At 52.6% G+C, this 17293-nt stretch overlaps 1 protein-coding gene across 4 annotated transcripts in view; it reads left to right on the top strand.

Annotated features, from left to right (window-relative positions):
* The first annotated feature begins 2120 nt into the window (after positions 1 to 2120).
* Positions 2121 to 17293, top strand: part of HS1BP3 (HCLS1 binding protein 3) — a 34805-nt gene continuing 19632 nt past the window's right edge. For all 4 annotated transcript variants that reach the window (XM_060116815.1, XM_060116814.1, XM_060116817.1 and 1 more), the window contains exons 1-3: positions 2121 to 2221; positions 7345 to 7510; positions 15972 to 16179. In XM_060116815.1, coding sequence (XP_059972798.1) covers positions 2190 to 2221; positions 7345 to 7510; positions 15972 to 16179 — 406 coding nt within the window. In that variant the 5' untranslated portion in view covers positions 2121 to 2189. The remainder of the gene's footprint in view (positions 2222 to 7344; positions 7511 to 15971; positions 16180 to 17293) is intronic.

The raw sequence follows: 17293 nt of genomic DNA, 5'->3' as shown, positions 1-17293 counted from the left end.
AATGTTGAATGAATGAACGAACAATTGAATGAATAAATGAATGGAAAGCCCATGAGGGAGCCAGGAGAGTAGTTTTGTGATGGAGTCTGACTAGTAGCAGAAGCAGAGCAGAGAGACCTGTCCTTTTAGTTGCTAAACATTAGAGCAACACAAACATTCACACTGATTAAATGTCACTATGGGCCAGGCGGAGCTAAGTGTTTTTTTTTTTTTTTTTTTTTTTGCGGTACGAGGGCCTCTCACTCTTGTGGCCTCTCCCGTTGCGGAGCACAGGCTCCGGACATGCAGGCTCAGCGGCCATGGCTCACAGGCCCAGCCGCTCCGCGGCATGTGGGATCCTCCCGAACCGGGGCACGAACCCGTGTCCCCTGCACCGGCAGGTGGACTCCAACCACTGCGCCACCAGGGAAGCCCGGAGCTAAGTGTTTTACAGGTAGTTGCAAAGAGCTGGGACAGTGGTTGTCAGAGTTCCAGGGCGGTGCAGGTGGGGCAAGGGGCTGGTGTTTTGGGAAAATTCAGTCAAGCAGAAGCCCCACCTCCTCTTGCCAGAGGGCAGGAAGCAGCATGGGCAGCGGGTGTCATTATGGGGGGAGGACAGGAGGAGTGGGTACCTGGAGAGACGGGTCTGCACGCACAGGCACAGCGGGGGAGAGGGTTTTTGCAGCTCTCTGAGATGGAAATTTTGGGCAACAAAGACCCTCTCCTTGACCAAACTTCAGGCTCCTCTGAGCCCTCTTCTCAGCTAGGCCTTTGACCTTGGTCCCTGCCCAGTCTTTGGCCGGCCCAGCCCAGTTTTAGCAAGAATCCTGCTAAGTCAGTTTAGAGAGGATCCCCACCCTTGATATCTGATCACCCTTGGTCTCTGATCAAGTTCCTCATCCCCGCCCTTTGATGTCTAAGCCCTTGGCCTGCTTTCAGCAAGAATCCCCCTACCCTTGTCGGCCCCTCCCTGCCCCGTGGCTATCAACCCCAGTGTCTGCTGTATTCAGGGTTGAGCCTGAACTCTCTCCCCGTTGGGTCAGTCTTTTTTTTTTTTTTTTAATGAAGTAACATTATATTTGTATTTTAAGTGACCAACTTACTTTTTTTTTTTACATCTTTATTGGAGTATAATTGCTTTACAATGGTGTGTTAGTTTCTGCTTTATAACAAAGTGAATCAGTTATACATATACATATGTTCCCATATCTCTTCCCTCTTGCGTGTCCCTCCCTCCCACTCTCCCTATCCCACCCCTCTAGGTTGTCACAAAGCACCGAGCTGATCTCCCTGTGCTATGCGGCTGCTTCCCACTAGCTATCTATTTTACATTTGGTAGTGTATATATGTCCATGCTTCTCTCTCACTTCGTCCCAGCTTACCCTTCCCCCTCCCCATATCCTCAACTCCATTCTCTAGTAGGTCTGTGTCTTCAGAAAGAGAAAGACAAATACCGTATGCTAACACATATATATGGAATTTAAGGGAAAAAAACGTCATGAAGAACCTAGGGGTAAGACAGGAATAAAGACACAGACCCGTTGGGTCAGTCTTGACCCCTGTTGCCATAGTCTTGAATAAAGTCCTCCTTACTGTTTTAACAAGCGTCAGAACAACATTTCCTTAGTGCTCGAGATGAAAGACACAGAGTTCTCCGAAGCTTTTGTCGGGAAGGCCCTGTAGGCCGTTAAGCCACTGGAAGGCCTCAGGGGTCAGGCTGATGTTTCTTTGGATCACCACCCCTCGCTCCACAGAGGGGTCTGATTTATCTTGTTTTCTGGATTCTCCTAACCTCTCTCCGAGCATCCCTGTGGCCGTGAGCACCGCTGCGTTGTTTCCCCGGCATTCTCCCCAAGGAAGGAGAACTAAATAATTTCAGGAGTGTCTGAACCGGGACACTCTGGGCACTCCTAAGAGTGAAACGGGCGCTGTCACTAATAACGCTGGGACATGAGACCCTAACCTCTGGATGGTTCAGGACACTCGGGCGCGGGGTACGCGCTCAGCTCCGCCGGGGCCCCCAGCAGCGACGAGCCCGCGCAGGGCTCTCAGCCCTGAGCCTCCGCCCAGAGTTCCAGAAAGGCCTGGAAACGCAAGGCCGCCTGCGGCCGAGCGCGGTGGCCACTAGGCGGCGGGCCAGGGCCCCGGACGCGGCGACGCCGGCGCCCGCGTGTCTCGTGACCGCGCGCCCCACCCGGAGCTTCGCCGTCATGCAGTCCCCGGCGGTGCTCGTCACCTCCAGGTGAGCCAGACCCCGCGCCCGGCGCTGCGTCTCGGGCAACGTGGAGTCGGGTGCCCGGGAGCCGCGGCCCGATGCGCCCGGGGCGGAGGAGCCGGCGGAGGCGGCCGGTCCCGACGATTCCGCCCGCCACCCGGCGTCCCCAGCGCGGCGGCCGTTGACCTGGGCTCGGCCCCTCCACCGCCCAGCGGGAGAGGCGGGCGGCGGCGAGTCCCTTCCCCCCGCCCCCCCCGTTTTACAGATGGGGAAACTGAGGCCCCTAGAGGGTAACGAACTCACCCAAAACCCAGTGGAAGGCCTGGACTGGCTGGTCCCGGCCAGCAGGCAAAGAGAGGGCTCTCCTCCCCCCTTTCCTGTCCACCTGTCTTCCTTTCTTTTCGAAGATCTAGTTATGCATCCTGTCCGCGCTCACCGTGCGCCAGGCCCCGGGCACGGCACTGGGGATGGGGTGAATCAGGCAAGGCTCGGCCCTGCAGGGGAAACGGGGATGAACGCAGACTCTCGGGGGACAGATGCTGAATGGGGGGTAGTGGGTTCAGGTTGCCATGGGAACACAGGGCAGGAGGTAACCCCGGCTTCTGGGAGGGGGTGCATGAGGCCCCCCTCCTGCAGGAGGAGTGGAGATCAATCAGGTGAAGGGAGAGAAGAGGGGGCACTGCTCAACCAGGTAGCTCAGGAAAAGTGCAGTGACCGCCAAGGCCTGCGGAGGGTGCCTGGAGGCAGAGGATGCAGGGTGAGCCACCCCACACTGACCCAGGCCTGGGGGACGCAGTGCAAGACGGATCCTGGAAAGGCTGGGATGGTCATGGTTTGACTCTTTCCCCCTTTCTAACATCTGTCACGTGACTCACTGCAAGTATTGTCATACACTCCACCCTTGTTCCCCCTACCCAGAATCTTGGGCTAAGACATCAGTCTCTTACATAAATGAATGTTATTTTTCCAGCAGTAATCTGAACATCCCTGTGGCTTCAGGTCTAGAAAAGTATGTGTGATTCTTTAAGTGAACCCTGATATCAGAAGCTGCTCGGTCTCTGCATGGTTGCTGGTCGTGTCCTCGCTGGCAGGTTTCCCCAGGGCCGCATGAATCACCTCCTCTCCCTGAGCCTCAGTGTCCTTTTCTGCAAAAAGGAGCTTTGAGGTTGGCAGGTGTGAGCAGGGCCAGCAGCAGACCAGTGGGGGTGTGACCTTGGTGCTGGGAGCCTGGGAAGGGCGTGGGTGGCTTCCCTCACTGCCACACCTGGGCAGGGCTTCTTAACAGATGCGGGTGCTGGCGGTGAAGGCCAGGAGAGTGGTTCTAGGATACAGCAGTGAACAGCACAAAGTCCCTCTCGTGAGCTTTCGTGGGGCCGACGGACAATACGTAAATATATGGTGAGTCAGGGATGATAACTGGTATGAAGGAAAATAAAGTAGTAGGGAAATGGGATGCTAGGAGGAGTGAATGCTGTTTTATAGGGTGTGGCCCAGGAGTGTCTTTCTGACAGAGAGTGGCAGTTGGGCAGACTCCTGACAAACGCAAGAGAAATCTTGAGAAAGAGTGTACCAGGCAGAGGGGACAGCAGGAGCCAATGTCCTGGGGCAGAGAGGTGCTTGGGCACCAGCGAGGAGGCCAGGGTGGCTGGAGTGCCGTGAACCGTGGAGAGCGTTAGGTGATGTGGTGCAGAGCTGGGGGCTTGGAGGCAGGGGACAATCGGGACAGGCCTCCCAGGCTGAGGTGAGGCTCTGGGCGAGGTGGGACCTGGCTTGGATTTCACAAAGGTCATTTGGCCACTGTGTTGAGCAGAAGGTAGGTGAGCAAGGTGCAGCAAGGAGACTGTTCTGGCAGTGATCCACGTGAGAGCTGATGGTGGCAGAGGGGGTGTGAAATGTTTGGGTTCTGGCTGTATTTTGACGGTACAGCTTTCAGGGTTTGCTGATGATTAGACGTGGGCCGCGAGAACAGGAAAGAGTCGTCAAGACTGACCCGTAAGACCTGCCCTGAGTTCCTGAAAGAGGGAGGTTGCAATGGACCAAGTCGGGAGACTATGGAGGGAGCAGGTGTAGGAAGGTGAGAATCACCATATGTCTGGACACGTTCATGAAGAAGCTTGTTGGGCTTCCCTGGTGGCGCAGTGGTTGAGAGTCCGCCTGCCGATGCAGGGGACACGGGTTCGTGCCCTGGTCCGGGAAGATCCCACATGCCGCGGAGCGGCTGGGCCCGTGAGCCATGGCCGCTGAGCCTGCGCGTCCAGAGCCTGTGCTCCGCAACGGGAGAGGCCACAACAGTGAGAGGCCCGCGTACCGCAAAAAAAAAAAAAAAAAAAAAAAGCTTGTTGACAGCCAGGTGGAGAAGTCGGGCAGGCAGCTGGGAGAAGGAGTGTGACCTTGAGGGGAGAGTCCAGAGCAGAAAGAGGAACGGAGGACCATCCAGGGAAGCTGAGCAGGAGTGGCCAGGGAGGGCAGAGAACGGAGGGAGAATGGGGGTCCCAGGAGCAATGAAGACAGAGCTTCAAGGAGCAGAGAGGGACTGTCAGGTGCCCCTGGAGTAAGAGGAGAGGGAGAATTAACCTTAGGGTTTAACCACGTGGACCAGTATCAGCATCACATGACAGTTGTTAGAAATGCAGATTCTCAGGCCCTGCCCCCGACCTGCTGGATCAGAATCTGCACATTGACAAGATCTCCAGGCAACCTGGATGCACTTTACAGTTTGAGAAGTTTGGTCTGGGGCATAGGTGGGCAAACTACACCCATGCGCCAAATCCTGCCCACCACTTACTTTTGTAATAAAGTTTATGTACTGTCTTCAGCTGCTTTCGCTCTACAATGGCTGAGTTGAGTAGTTGTAATGGAGACCCTATGGCCTGCAATTACCCTCTGGCCCTTTACAGGAAAAGTTTCCTTGGGGGCCTAGGCGAGTGGGAGAGAGATTAGGCCCAGGTGACTTGTTAACCTGAAGGTTGATTCAGCACCCTGGATCTGCTGCTCTCACAAGTTCCCAGGTGATGCTGATGCTGCAGGGGACACACCTTGAGAACCCCAGGTCGAGACCAAGGTGGGGTTGCCAGGCCCCACGCTGGAGCTTGCAGGTTGTGGCCGTGAATTTCAGGTGGGACCAGTCAGCACGTCTATGCATTTATCCCAGTGACGTGCAGCTGCTGGACACAGGTGTGAGGGACGCGGAGAACTGGAGGGTTTAGGGGCGAGGGCAGGGGAGCTGAGGCCAAGGGCGTGATCCCAGCAGCGGGGCGGTGCGACAGGACGGTGGGGGAGGGGACAGTGGAAAGGGGGAGGGGTCCCGGAGGAGCAAGCTGGGCTGATAGGAGGCGCCAGTCAGCGGGGAGGGGGGCGGCAGCCTGGAGTGAACCCTGACTCCACCTCTGACCTGCTGGGCCCAAGCACAGGTGACTCCCCTATTGTGTCTGTTTCTCTGACTTTATTTTTTTTAATTTAATTTATTAATTTATTTTTTTGCGGTACGTGGGCCTCTCACTGTTGTGGCCTCTCCTGTTGCGGAGCACAGGCTCCGGACGCGCAGGCCCAGCAGCCATGGCTCACGGGCCCAGCCGCTCCGCGGCATGTGGGATCTTCCCGGACCGGGGCACGAACCCGTGTCCCCTGCATCGGCAGGCGGACTCTCAACCACTGCGCCACCAGGGAAGCCCTGTTTCTCTGACTTTAAGTGGGTCTGAGTGGTAGTGACCCTCGGTAGGGCTGAGGGAGGCGGGAGTGTCTTAGACAGGCAGGTGCTTAGAACAGACCCCGCGGTGGCGCGGCCGCTTCACGCCCGCCTCTCGACTTCAGTCCCCTCCGCTCTCCTGCGCTCCTAACGGTAACACCATGCGCAGCGCCAGCGGGGCTGTCTGTACCTGGTGCAGGGCCAGGGACGCTCATTTGGTTACTGGCCAAAGGAAAAGAGGGCTGATTGGTGTTTTTCCGTCCCGCCCATATGTTGGGTTCATTCAACACCTGCCTGAAGGCAGGTTCGCCCGGGCCTTTCTAAGTAATTCATGCTCATTTTCGCATGCCTTACACCCTGTGAAAATGTTTGTGTGTGTAGGGGTTTGAATGCTTAGTAGTATGTGGCTACGTGGTGGGCTGTCCTCCCAGTTGGTGACAAATGGCATCATGGTGACAGTGTCACATGCTTGGTGTGGAATAGGGAGGAGTCTGTGTGGAAGGAGTGCTGGGGGCAGGGTGTCATCTGATGGATTGGGAGGTAGTTGCAGAGAGGGAAAGGGCCTTGCCCCAGACACAGTCTTAGCGCCAGTAGCCCCACCCCTCGGGCCCTCCCCTTTCCTATCTTCTGAAAGTCCCGCCCAGCACGTAGTAGGTCTCGACCCTGATAACTGTATGCTGGGCATATCTTGTCATAGGTGCTTGTGTGATGTATGTTTGTGTGCGTGGGTCTCCATTATACCCTTACATAGAATGAGGAATACATTTAACCTTTTTTCTCACCTCGGAGGAAACATTTCATAACTTCTTTGCTCATCATGTGATTCATTACGTTTGTATAGCATTTAAAAATCCTCCAAGAGCTGTAATGTTTTGCTGAGTATCCTCTCAAAGCCTCATACAGCAGGCCTTATCAGTGCCTTGCAGAGGCCCCAGGGCAAATGATGGCCTGGTATCCAGTGCCCTTTCCATCTTCCCCCAGCTGGGCAGGTTCTGTAGCTGCTGTCTGGTTAGCGGAAGAGATGTGTTGCTCTCTCCGGATTCCTGGTGGGGTTTCATTCCTGCATTGTGTGCCCAAAGCCAGGCACTTCCCTTGGTTTGAATAGAACCCCTGGAATGCCATCCCCACAAACCCTGCAGGAGCTCTTGTGCTGGGTTTGTGTCAGACACCTAGCTGTTTGTGATTTTCCATGAGCTCCACCTTCTCTGCTGTCACCTGTTTTCCTGCTGGGGACAGCCCATTGTTCCTGAGTGACCCAAAGGCAGGGCCCAGGCTTGGGGCCTGGGAAGCCAGGCTTTATGAGGGCCTGGCCCGCGGCGGGGTGGGTAGCCGGGACCACAGAGAACGGCCAGTGGAGCAGCCTTGCACCCAGGCCTGCTGGGCCACCTGAGGTCTGGCCTGCATTTCGCTCAAGAAGCCTACTGACTTGAACCTGAGCTTCTTTTGCCTTCTTTCCCTTTGGCAGGCGAGTTCAGAATGTCCACACAGGCCTGGACCTGACCGTGCCCCAGCACCAGGAGGTGCGGGGCAAGATGATGTCAGGGCATGTGGAGTACCAGATCCTGGTGGTAACCCGGCTGGCTGCATTCAAGTCGGCCAAACACAGGCCTGAGGATGTCGTCCAGTTCTTGGTGAGCTGGGGGCTCTGCCAGGATGCTCCCGAGGGTGCCCAGGGTCCGGGGGTCCAGCTGGGCAGACACACCTGCTGCCAGGTTGCAAGTAGCATCAGGGTGTGAGCAGTGCTCTAGCCAATGCTCACTCGGCCTGACAGTGCCAGAGTGTTTTGGTGGTAAGGACACTGGTGAACCAGATGCTTACAGTCTGTGGGGAGACAGACCTGTAAAGAGATAGGAGCCTAAGGGGAGGGGAGGACTGTGGTAGTGTAGAGAAGGGGCACCTAACCCATCCTAGGGAAAGTGTTCTGGAAGAGGTCAGGGCTGAGCTGTGTTTTGAAGAGCAGGTGGAGACGTCAGCATCACTGCACATGAGACCCTCCCCTTGTCATTCCCCTTCAGTCTACAGCCAGTGACACATCCCAAATGGTCTCGCACATCTGTCCATCTAGAGGTGGGCGGACTGGAACATACAACAGAGGCGGAACTGAGGGAACAGTGGAGGTGGTGTGTGCAGTCCCAGACCCCCAGCCCCGGAGGCCGAGCCCGCGGCCCCAGAGAACCCAGCCGCATCAGGGAGGTGGCACGCACAACACCAGCCTCCGGGCCTCAGCCGCGCCTGCAGCCACAGGGGACTGGGCAGCGGGGCCTGCAGCACCGTCCCTCCAGTTGTAGAGCTGCCCACAAGTCTGGCCCCCTCTCCCCGACCCACAGTGGCGGCATCCCTAAACCTGACAACCCCAGACACGGCAGAGGTGCCCGAGACCCCAGCTCCACCGCATCCAGTGGAAGCAGAGCCTGTGACTCAAGATCCTGGACACAGCAGAAGTGCCCACCACCCCGCTGACCCAGGCAGCAACAACAGTGACAGCAGCAACCATGGAGGCACAAGCAGTGACAATGGGGGCACCAGGCAACACCTCTGACAAGGACAGTGGAGGCTGGAAACTGCTAATCCTCTAATATAACCAGAGGCAGCTCAGGTAAGAGAAACCAAAAACTTGTGCTGTAGCGCCACCTAAGGGAAAAGAAAAGAAAAGAAAACAAAAGCCTCTAACCTGTTGAATAGTTGGAATCAAGTTTAAAAAAACAAAAAGCTTTACCTAAAGAAGAAAGGTGTTTGCTGCTTCATATGTACCAGCAGAGGAACAACTCATCAAGCACCATAAAGAACCACAGTAACACTGTATCACAAAAATAAAATGGTGATTCTCCAGAAACCAGATTTAAAGTCATAGAACAGTGCAATCTGATAGAGAATTCGAAATAACTGTCAAGAAGAAGCTCAACAGGCTATAAGAAAAATCAGAAAGGCGGTTCAGTGAACGTCAGGGATGAAATTAATGAACAGAAGAAATACTTTACCAAACAGACTGGAACTCTAAAAAAGAACCAAACAGAAATTCTAGATCTGAAGAACTCAGTAAGCAAGATGAAGAGTGCATCAGAAAGGATTGGTAATAGAGCAGACCATATGGAAGAGAGAATTAGCCAGTTCAAAGATAGAAATCTAGAAATGATACAGTTAGAAGAGGAGAGAAAATTAAGATCCAAAAAAAAAAGAGGGAAAAAATTCTATGAGAATTATCAAAGTCTTTTAGGAAGGGCAACATTAGGATAATGGGTGTCCCAGAAGCAGGAGAGAGAGATAGAGATAGATTCAACACCCATTTATAAAAACTTTCAATAAAATGAGTATAGAAGGAATGTACCTCAGCATTAATAAAGGCCATATATGACAAGCCTTCAGCTATCCCTGTAGGGTCAAGAAGAAGACAAGAATTGTCACTCTCGCCACTCTTTTTTTTTTTTTCTCTGCCCCTTCTTTTCCCTTCCTCCCTCCAGCCCACCAGGCTCCACTCACTTTCCACTCTTATTCAACATAGTATTGGAAGTCCTAGCCACAGCAGTTAGGGAAGAAAAAGAAATAAAAGGCATGCAAATTGGAAAAGAAAAAAGTAAAGCTTTCACTGTGAATGACATGATTTTATATATAGAAAACCCTAAAGATGCCACCAAAAACTATTAGAACTAATAAATGAATACAGTAAAGTTGCAGGGCACAAAATCAACACACAAAAATCTGTTGTGGACTTCCCTGGTGGGGCAGTGGTTAAGAATCCGCCTGCCAATGCAGGGGACACAGGTTCAAGCCCTGGTCTGGGAAGATCCCACATGCCGCAGAGCAACTAAGCCCGTGAGCCACAACTACTGAGCCCATGAGCCACAACTACTGAGCCCATGAGCCACAACTACTGAGCCAGCGTGCCACAACTACTGAAGCCCATGCGCCTAGAGCCCATGCTCTGCAACAAGAGAAGCCACCGCAGTGAGAAGCCCATGCACCGCAACGGAGAGTAGCCCCTGCTCGCCGCAACTAGAGAAAGCCCACGTGCCGCAACGAAGACCCAACGCGGCCAAAAATAAATAGATAAATAAGTTTGTTTTAAAAAAAAGTCAGTTGTGCTTCTGTGTGCTGACAATGAATGAGCAGAAAGAGAGTTAAGAAAACAATCCCATTTATAGCCACCACAGCAACAACAAATGCCCAGAAATAAATTTAACCAAGTACACTGAAAACTATAAGACATTGTTGAAAGAAATTGAAGAAGACACAAACAAATGGAAAGATATTCCATGCTCATGGATTGGAAAAATTAACATTGTTAAAATGTCCATATTACCTAAAGCAATCAACAGGTTCAGTGCAATCTCTATCAAAATCCCAAGGACATTTTTCACAGAAATAGAACCAAAAAATCTAAAGTTTATATGGAACCACAAAAGACCCTGAATAGTCAAAGAAATCTTTTTTCTTGGGAAAAAAGAACAAAGCTGGAGGTATCACACTTCCTGATTTTAAACTGTATTACAAAGCTGTAGTAATCAAAACACCATGGTGTTGACAGAAAAACAAATACATAGATCAGTGGAACAGAATTGAGAGCCCAGAAATAAATCCATACAAATGGACAATTAATTTATGACAAAAGGAGCAGAGAACATACAATGAAGAAAGGAGAGTCTCTTCAATAAATGGTTTTGGGTAAACTGAACAGCCACATGCAAAAAATGAAACTAGACCACTATCTCACACCATACATAAAAATCAACTCAAAATTAATTAAAGACTTGAATGTAAGACCCAAACCATAAACTCTCAGAAGAAAACATAGGCAGGATTAGCTTTGACATCAGTCTTAGCAATATCTTTCTGTATATGTCTCCTCAATCACGGAAAACAAAAAGCAAAAATAATCAAATGGGACTACAGCAAACTAAAAATCTTCTTCACAGCAAAGGGAGCCATCAACAAAGCAAAAACACAAGCTTCCTAATGGGAGAAGATAAAACTCATATATCTGATATTACGCATTTTAATAGTATCCAAAATATGTAAAGGACTCATAGAATTCAACAACAAAAAACCAAACAATCCAAGTTAAAAATGGGCAGAGGAGCTGAATAGACATTTTTTTTTTTTTTTTTTTTCTTTTTGCGGTATGCGGGCCTCTCACTGCTGTGGCCTCTCCCGTTGCGGAGCACAGGCTCCGGATGCGCAGACCCAGCGGCCATGGCTCACGGGCCCAGCCGCTCCGCGGCATGTGGGATCCTCCCAGACCGGGGCACGAACCCGTATCCCCTGCATCGGCAGGCGGACTCTCAACCACTGCGCCACCAGGGAGGCCCTGAATAGACATTTTTACAAAGAAGACATACAGATGGCCAATAGGCACATGAAAAGATGCTCAACATCACTAATTATTAGGGAAATGCCAGAGTTAGCTATCGCTTCACTCCTGTTAGAATGGCTATTATCAAAAAGGTAAGAAATGACAAATGTTGATGAGGGTGTGGAGAAAAGGGAACCCTCCAACACTGTTAGTGGGAATGTAAGTTGGTGCAGCCACTATGGAAAACAGTATGGAGAGTCCTTAAAAATAGGGAGTTCCCTGGCGGTCAAGTGGTTAGGACTCCACGCTTTCACTGCCAAGGGCCCAGGTTCAATCCCTGGTTGGGGAACTAAGATCCCACAAGCCGCGTGGCATGGCTAAAAATAAATAAATAAAAACGGAACTGCCAGATCATCCAGCAATTTCACTTCTGGGTATTTATTCAAAGAATACAAAAACACTAATTTGAAAAGATATATGCAGTCCTATGTTCATGGCAGCACTGTTTACAATAGCCAAGACATGGAAACAACCATCAGTGGATGAAAGGCTAAAGAAGTTGTGGTCCTTATATGCAATGGAATACTACTCAGCCATAAAAAGATGAAATCTTGCTATTTGCAGCAACACAGATGGACCTTGAGGGTATCCTATTAAGTCAGACAGAGAAAGACAACTACCGTATGATTTCACTCATGTGTGGAATATAAAAAATAAAAATAAAATGTGAACAAACCAAACAAAACCACGTAGATACAGAGAACAGAGTGGCGGTTACCAGAGGGGAAGGGAGAGGGGAGGGTGAAATGGGTAGAGGGGATCAACTGTATGGTGATGGATAGAAACTAAACCTTTGGAGGTAAGCACACCATAGCCTATGCAGAAGTAGAAATGTAACGTTGTACACATGCAACTTGTATAATGTTATAAATCAGTGTCACTGCAATAGAAAAAAAAAAACTTTAACGAGCAGACGGAGCTAAGAAGAGCGGAAGGCGAGAAGGGTGCCCCAGGCAGAAGGCACAGCCTGAGCAAAGGCACAGAGGTTAGAAACGGTATCGTGTGGGGAGCTGGGAGCAGCTGAGTATCGTCCGGGATGAAGTGGGAGAAGAGGAGGGTGATGACGGGCAGCACCAGGTCGTAGAGGGCGTGCAGGGAGCCCGACCTGTCTGGCAGTCAGGCAGGAGTTTAAGCAGTGGAATGACAGGGTCCTGTTGTCTCTCACTGCCTGTCTGGTGGAGAGTGGAGTTGGATTGGAAGGAACAAGGCAGAGGACAGGGAGCCCGGTGAGGCGGCTGGCAGAGTAACGGGCTGGGGGCAGGCCAGCGGTGGGTGGTACAGGAGGGAGGGAGAGAGTTGGAAGTATTTCCAAGGTGACATGCACATAATTAACTGGCTGATTGTTCCTACCCACTGAGATAAAGGACTCCGGCGGAGGGGCAGGTGGAAGGAGGACGTTTCCAGTGTGAAGTGTTTGCCTGATGGATACATGAGGCTGGGGGCGGGGTCAGGCCCAAGGGGCTGCTTTGGGCGGCATCAGCTTGCAGGTGATGCTGAAAGGCTGGGAGCAGATGAAGTTGCCCAGAGAGTGGATGTGGGCGTGGAGGTTCTGGCTGAGGAGGAAAGCCTGGGGACGCTAGCACCTCGGGACAGTCAGGGAGGGGAAGCCGAGGCCGAGGGAAGAGAGGGGGCTCAGGGGCTTGAGAATTTCAGGAAGGGGCAAGATCACAAACTCACTCATTTAGTATTTACCTTTGGCTTCTTGTAAAAAGCTCTGGAGACGACGTGCCCAGGAGAGATGGGCCACAGGATTGTGAGAGAAAGTTAAAATGAGCAAGGGTCCTGCGGGTCAGAGCAGAGCAGCTGGCTGGTTTGTTCTGAGTCTCCTGGCAGCCAAGACAGAAAGGCAAAGAGTGAGTTACCCAGGCCTGGGGACCTATCAGAAGAGACACAAGATTCTTTTTTTTCTTTTTTTAAAAATTTCTGTTATAATTTCTGATATGGGAAATAGCAATAACTACAGCTCACATAAACAAAAGTTCTCTGGGGTCCTCAATAAATTTTTAGTGGGATCTTGATACTAAAATGTTTAAGGTCAGCTGGATGAGGTAATAAATCCCCATTAAAAAAGAGAAAGTCAAATCCCATTATCAGAAGAGAATAGGAAGGATGGATTTAAAATTGAAATGAACAAGTCAATGTTGTAGGTAAAGGAAGAGAGAATTCAGAAAGAAAAAAAAGATATTTTTAGTAAGATTAAGAAAAAACATAATGTTTTAGGCAAAAGATCCATATGGCTATGCACACTTTTAACTTCATCAAACAAGGCCAACTGTTTTCCAGAGATCACTACCAGCTAGCAGATAGTGTAATGCCCCTGTTTCATATGCTCATTTATACTTGGTATTGTCTGACGTTTTGATTTTGTGAATCTTGTATTGATAGGTGTTAGCCTGCATTTCCTTGATTACTAATGTGGTTGAATATCTTTTCAAATGTTTGTGAAACATTGTTTCTTCTGTGGAATTCCTTTTGAACCATTGTCTTTTTCTTACTATGTATAGGAATTCTTTATATATTCTTTATATTTATTGCATGACAAATATCCTTTTCCAGTTTGGAGACACCAGCTTCTAAGGGATAAAAGTTTATTGCACAGTTCTTTCATTAAGAGACATTCAGCACGTCCTGGAAAGTGTCTAAAAGAGTGTGATGTTTTTCGTTTGCTTCTTGGACAGACTCTTGTTGAGAACCAAGGTGTACTGTAACAGCAGGTGATGGTTCTGGGTCTGCTTTGTTCTACTGGGTGATTTGCAGCTCCTGGTAATCTGACTTGACCCAGATGGAGCTCAACGCACCCATGTTTTTCAGGGACAGGAGCAAAGAGGAAAATATCTGAGACCCAAGTCTGTGGGCGAGACAGAGGCAGCACTCGGGGGCCCTTGATAAGGTGCTGGCCGGCCTTATGAGCGAGGGTGTGTGGGGACTTCTTTGACACCTCCGTGTGCCACACCAGTGCCGCTTTCTCCTGACCAGTGACCCCCTTGCCTTGCCCTGCGGGTAGCTGTGTGCACAGGTGCCTGTGCGTGGAGGTTCTTCCCAAACATGTTGAACCACCTGCGAGGGCAACGAACGCGCTGACTCCCTGTGAGGTCTAGGGGTGTAACCCCACACCTGAACTTTCTTTGAAGTTTCACGATTTAGCTTTAAAAAACGAATGAGCATTTTGCGTTCTACTCCTCAAAAGGAGTAGAAGCCCGTGCTTTGGAACACTGGTGAATGTGGGCCCTGCGTGGGGTGGCACCCAAGACTTAAAGCTCCTATGCTGCCGGTGCCCTGGAGACCCACAGCTCCCAGAAGCCGGGTCCTGGTGGGTCTGGTGGCCAGGCCTGCATGGAGCAGTCAGGCCAGCAGAGGGCGCTCCGCCCCCACCTGGTGGAGTCTGGGGTTCTCGGGACGCTCTTACCTTTCCTTGAGAGCTGTTCTCAGGAAAGCTCCCGAGCCAGGCTCTGTGTTGACAACTGCAGGCCACAGTCCCCTGTCCCAGATAACTCCCCAGGGGGCGTTCCTGAAGTCCCCCAGTGCCCCAGCCACCTGCCAGCATCTGGAACCCTCACGGGCTGGGGGCTCTGAGGATGATGCAGGTTAGCCAGGGCTGCACGCTCCCGCAGAGCTGTGCGATGGGACTGCCAGGTGTCCCTTGTCTGAACGCATCCGGACGCCTCACAGCCCATCAGCTACACCCGTGCTTCAGTGGTGTGCTGTGGGCATGGCCCTGGCTTGGGAGAAGTGGGAATATCTGTCTTCATCATCGATGCCCCCACGGAGGAGTTAGGGAGACTGGCCAAACGTGCGGGGAGAGCACAGAGGAGTCTAAGACGAGGGAGGACGCTGGGCTGTAGGTGGGGCGTGGCGTGGCGTGGCGTGAGTGACTCTTCTCTGAGCGCCTGTGTTGGCTTATACAGACCACAGTGATGGCATCGGCCCGCTGTGCTACCGCTGCTCCCTTAACTGGAGCCCTGGAGCCTCGGGGGCAGAGACCACACTGAGTGCCCATACAGAGTAAGCACACAGCAGGAGCTTGATAGTGAGTGGACGAGCCCTAAGCTGCGGCGGGAGTTCTGGGGAAAGATCGAGAGGCCGTAGCAGTCAGCCCTCAGCTCTGCAGGAAGCCAGGTACCCCAGGATGACTCTGACAGCTGAGGACCACCTTCCAGCGGACCCCCTGGCCAGCTTCCCCAAGGTCCTGGTGTGCAGTGGGCTCCTGGCTGGCACCAGGGCCAGAAACCAGCTTTGCAGTGTCTGGTTCTCCACCACCTGAGCACTGTAAGGTGTGGCCTTGTCAGAGGCAGCTGCTAGTTCACGGGATAATGACCCTGCAAGACGTTGACCCGTTGTCTCAGGAAGATGACCTAACAGGGGCCAGACCATGAGGTCACCCTGCTGATGCACTGAAGGCCCAGAATGGAGGTATAAGTCACGGTCACCTGCAGGCCAGGTCTCTGTATCAACTGTCTCTACCCAGACCTGTGATGGTGCCTGGAACCCGCCATGATTGCATCTTTCCTTTGGGCCGCTAGGACTTTCAGGATTAGCACCCAGCGTTGACCAGGAGGCTTAGGAAGTGGAGCCTGAGGCAGGGAGCTGGGCGGAGGGTCCGGAGGGAGGCACAGCTTCCTGGGGCCAGTCCTAGGGGAGGACTCTCCCAAGAGCCCGGCGCCCTTGGGACCTCTGTTGGGGCCGGAGGAGCAGCCTTCTCTCCTTCCCCTCTTCACTCAGGAAACCATGTGCTCCTCTCATTCCAGGTCTCCAGAAAGTACAGTGATATCGAGGAGTTCTACCAGAAACTCAGCAGTCGCTATCCAGCGGCCAGCCTTCCCCCGTTCCCCAGGAAGGTGCTGTTTGTTGGGGAGTGTGACATCCGGGAGAGGAGAGCCATGTTCGATGAGATCCTGCGCTGCGTCTCGAAGGATGCTGAGTTGGCAGGCAGCCCTGAGCTGCTAGAATTCTTAGGTACGGGAGGCTCTGTCCCAAATTCCTGAGGTCTCCGCTGGCCCAGAACTAGGCCTCCCTGCCCTGGCTTGGCGGGAGGGGGGTCCACAGTACCCCCTGCAGCCCAGAAGCTTCAGCCAGGCTGTTGAGGCCCATGGGCCTTACTGCCGTGCTTGGGCCAGGATGGTGGGTGGGAGAGGCCTGGGACCCAGCCCTGGAGGACTGACCATCTGGGTGCTGGATGGGGCTCACCCAGGGCCCTTCTCCGTAGTCTGACCCCACCCACTCCCCTCCTGGCCAGCCCCCTCCAGAGCTCCCTGCACCTGTACACACGCCTCCGCCTCCCACCAGCCAGGCCTGGGGGCCTGCAAAGTCCGGAGAAGGCTGTGCTCCCACAGCCAGGCTGGTGCCCTGGCCCCTGGAGACACCTCATTCAGCTGGCACCCCTCACCGAGAGGTTCTGGGCATGGCTCCAGGCAGCCCTCCCACCCAGCGATGGGAACCTCGAGCCCTCTCAGTCCAGGTCCCACGGCCTCCCGTCTTCCCGCTAGTCCTGTCTGTCGGATGGGAGTAGCCTGGCTAACAGGCGCTTATGAGAGTCACGTGTGGTAACACACGCAGAGTGCCCAGAGCAGAGCTCGCCACACAGGAGGCGCTGTAGAAGTGATGGCTAACGTCTCACCCCCACTCACACCTACTGGACTCAGAAGGCTCTGGGCGCGTCCCCGTCCTGCACCAACACCCCGGGGCAGGGGGAGCGTGGGGAGGGCTCCCAAGCGGGGGTGCGGGGCACTCACCCCATTTAACTCTTTTCCCGAGTACCGTGAATCTCCTAGTTTCCCAAGACGGGAATTTTTCAAAAGAAAATTAACAGGAAATAAACCAATTTTGAAAAAAAACAAGGTGGGGAAATAAAAGCGGAATGGATGAATGCACGGAAAGCCGAGCCTGGGTAAGACTGCAGCACCGGTTTTCTTCTCTCCTTTCCCACGCCCACCACAAGGGTCTTCGGGCTGGGGTCTCTCCAGCCCTCCTGTTTACTGAGGTCACAGCCCTCCGCCCTTTGCCTCTCTCTGGGTCTGCGTTGATTGTAGGAAGGGGGCCCCAGCCTATCCGTAGCTGGAAGAAACTCCCC

Source organism: Mesoplodon densirostris, chromosome 14 (assembly GCF_025265405.1).
Source record: "Mesoplodon densirostris isolate mMesDen1 chromosome 14, mMesDen1 primary haplotype, whole genome shotgun sequence".
Lineage (NCBI taxonomy): Eukaryota > Metazoa > Chordata > Mammalia > Artiodactyla > Ziphiidae > Mesoplodon > Mesoplodon densirostris.
Note: the sequence above shows the minus strand (reverse complement) of the source record. Positions and strands in the feature narration are given on the sequence as shown.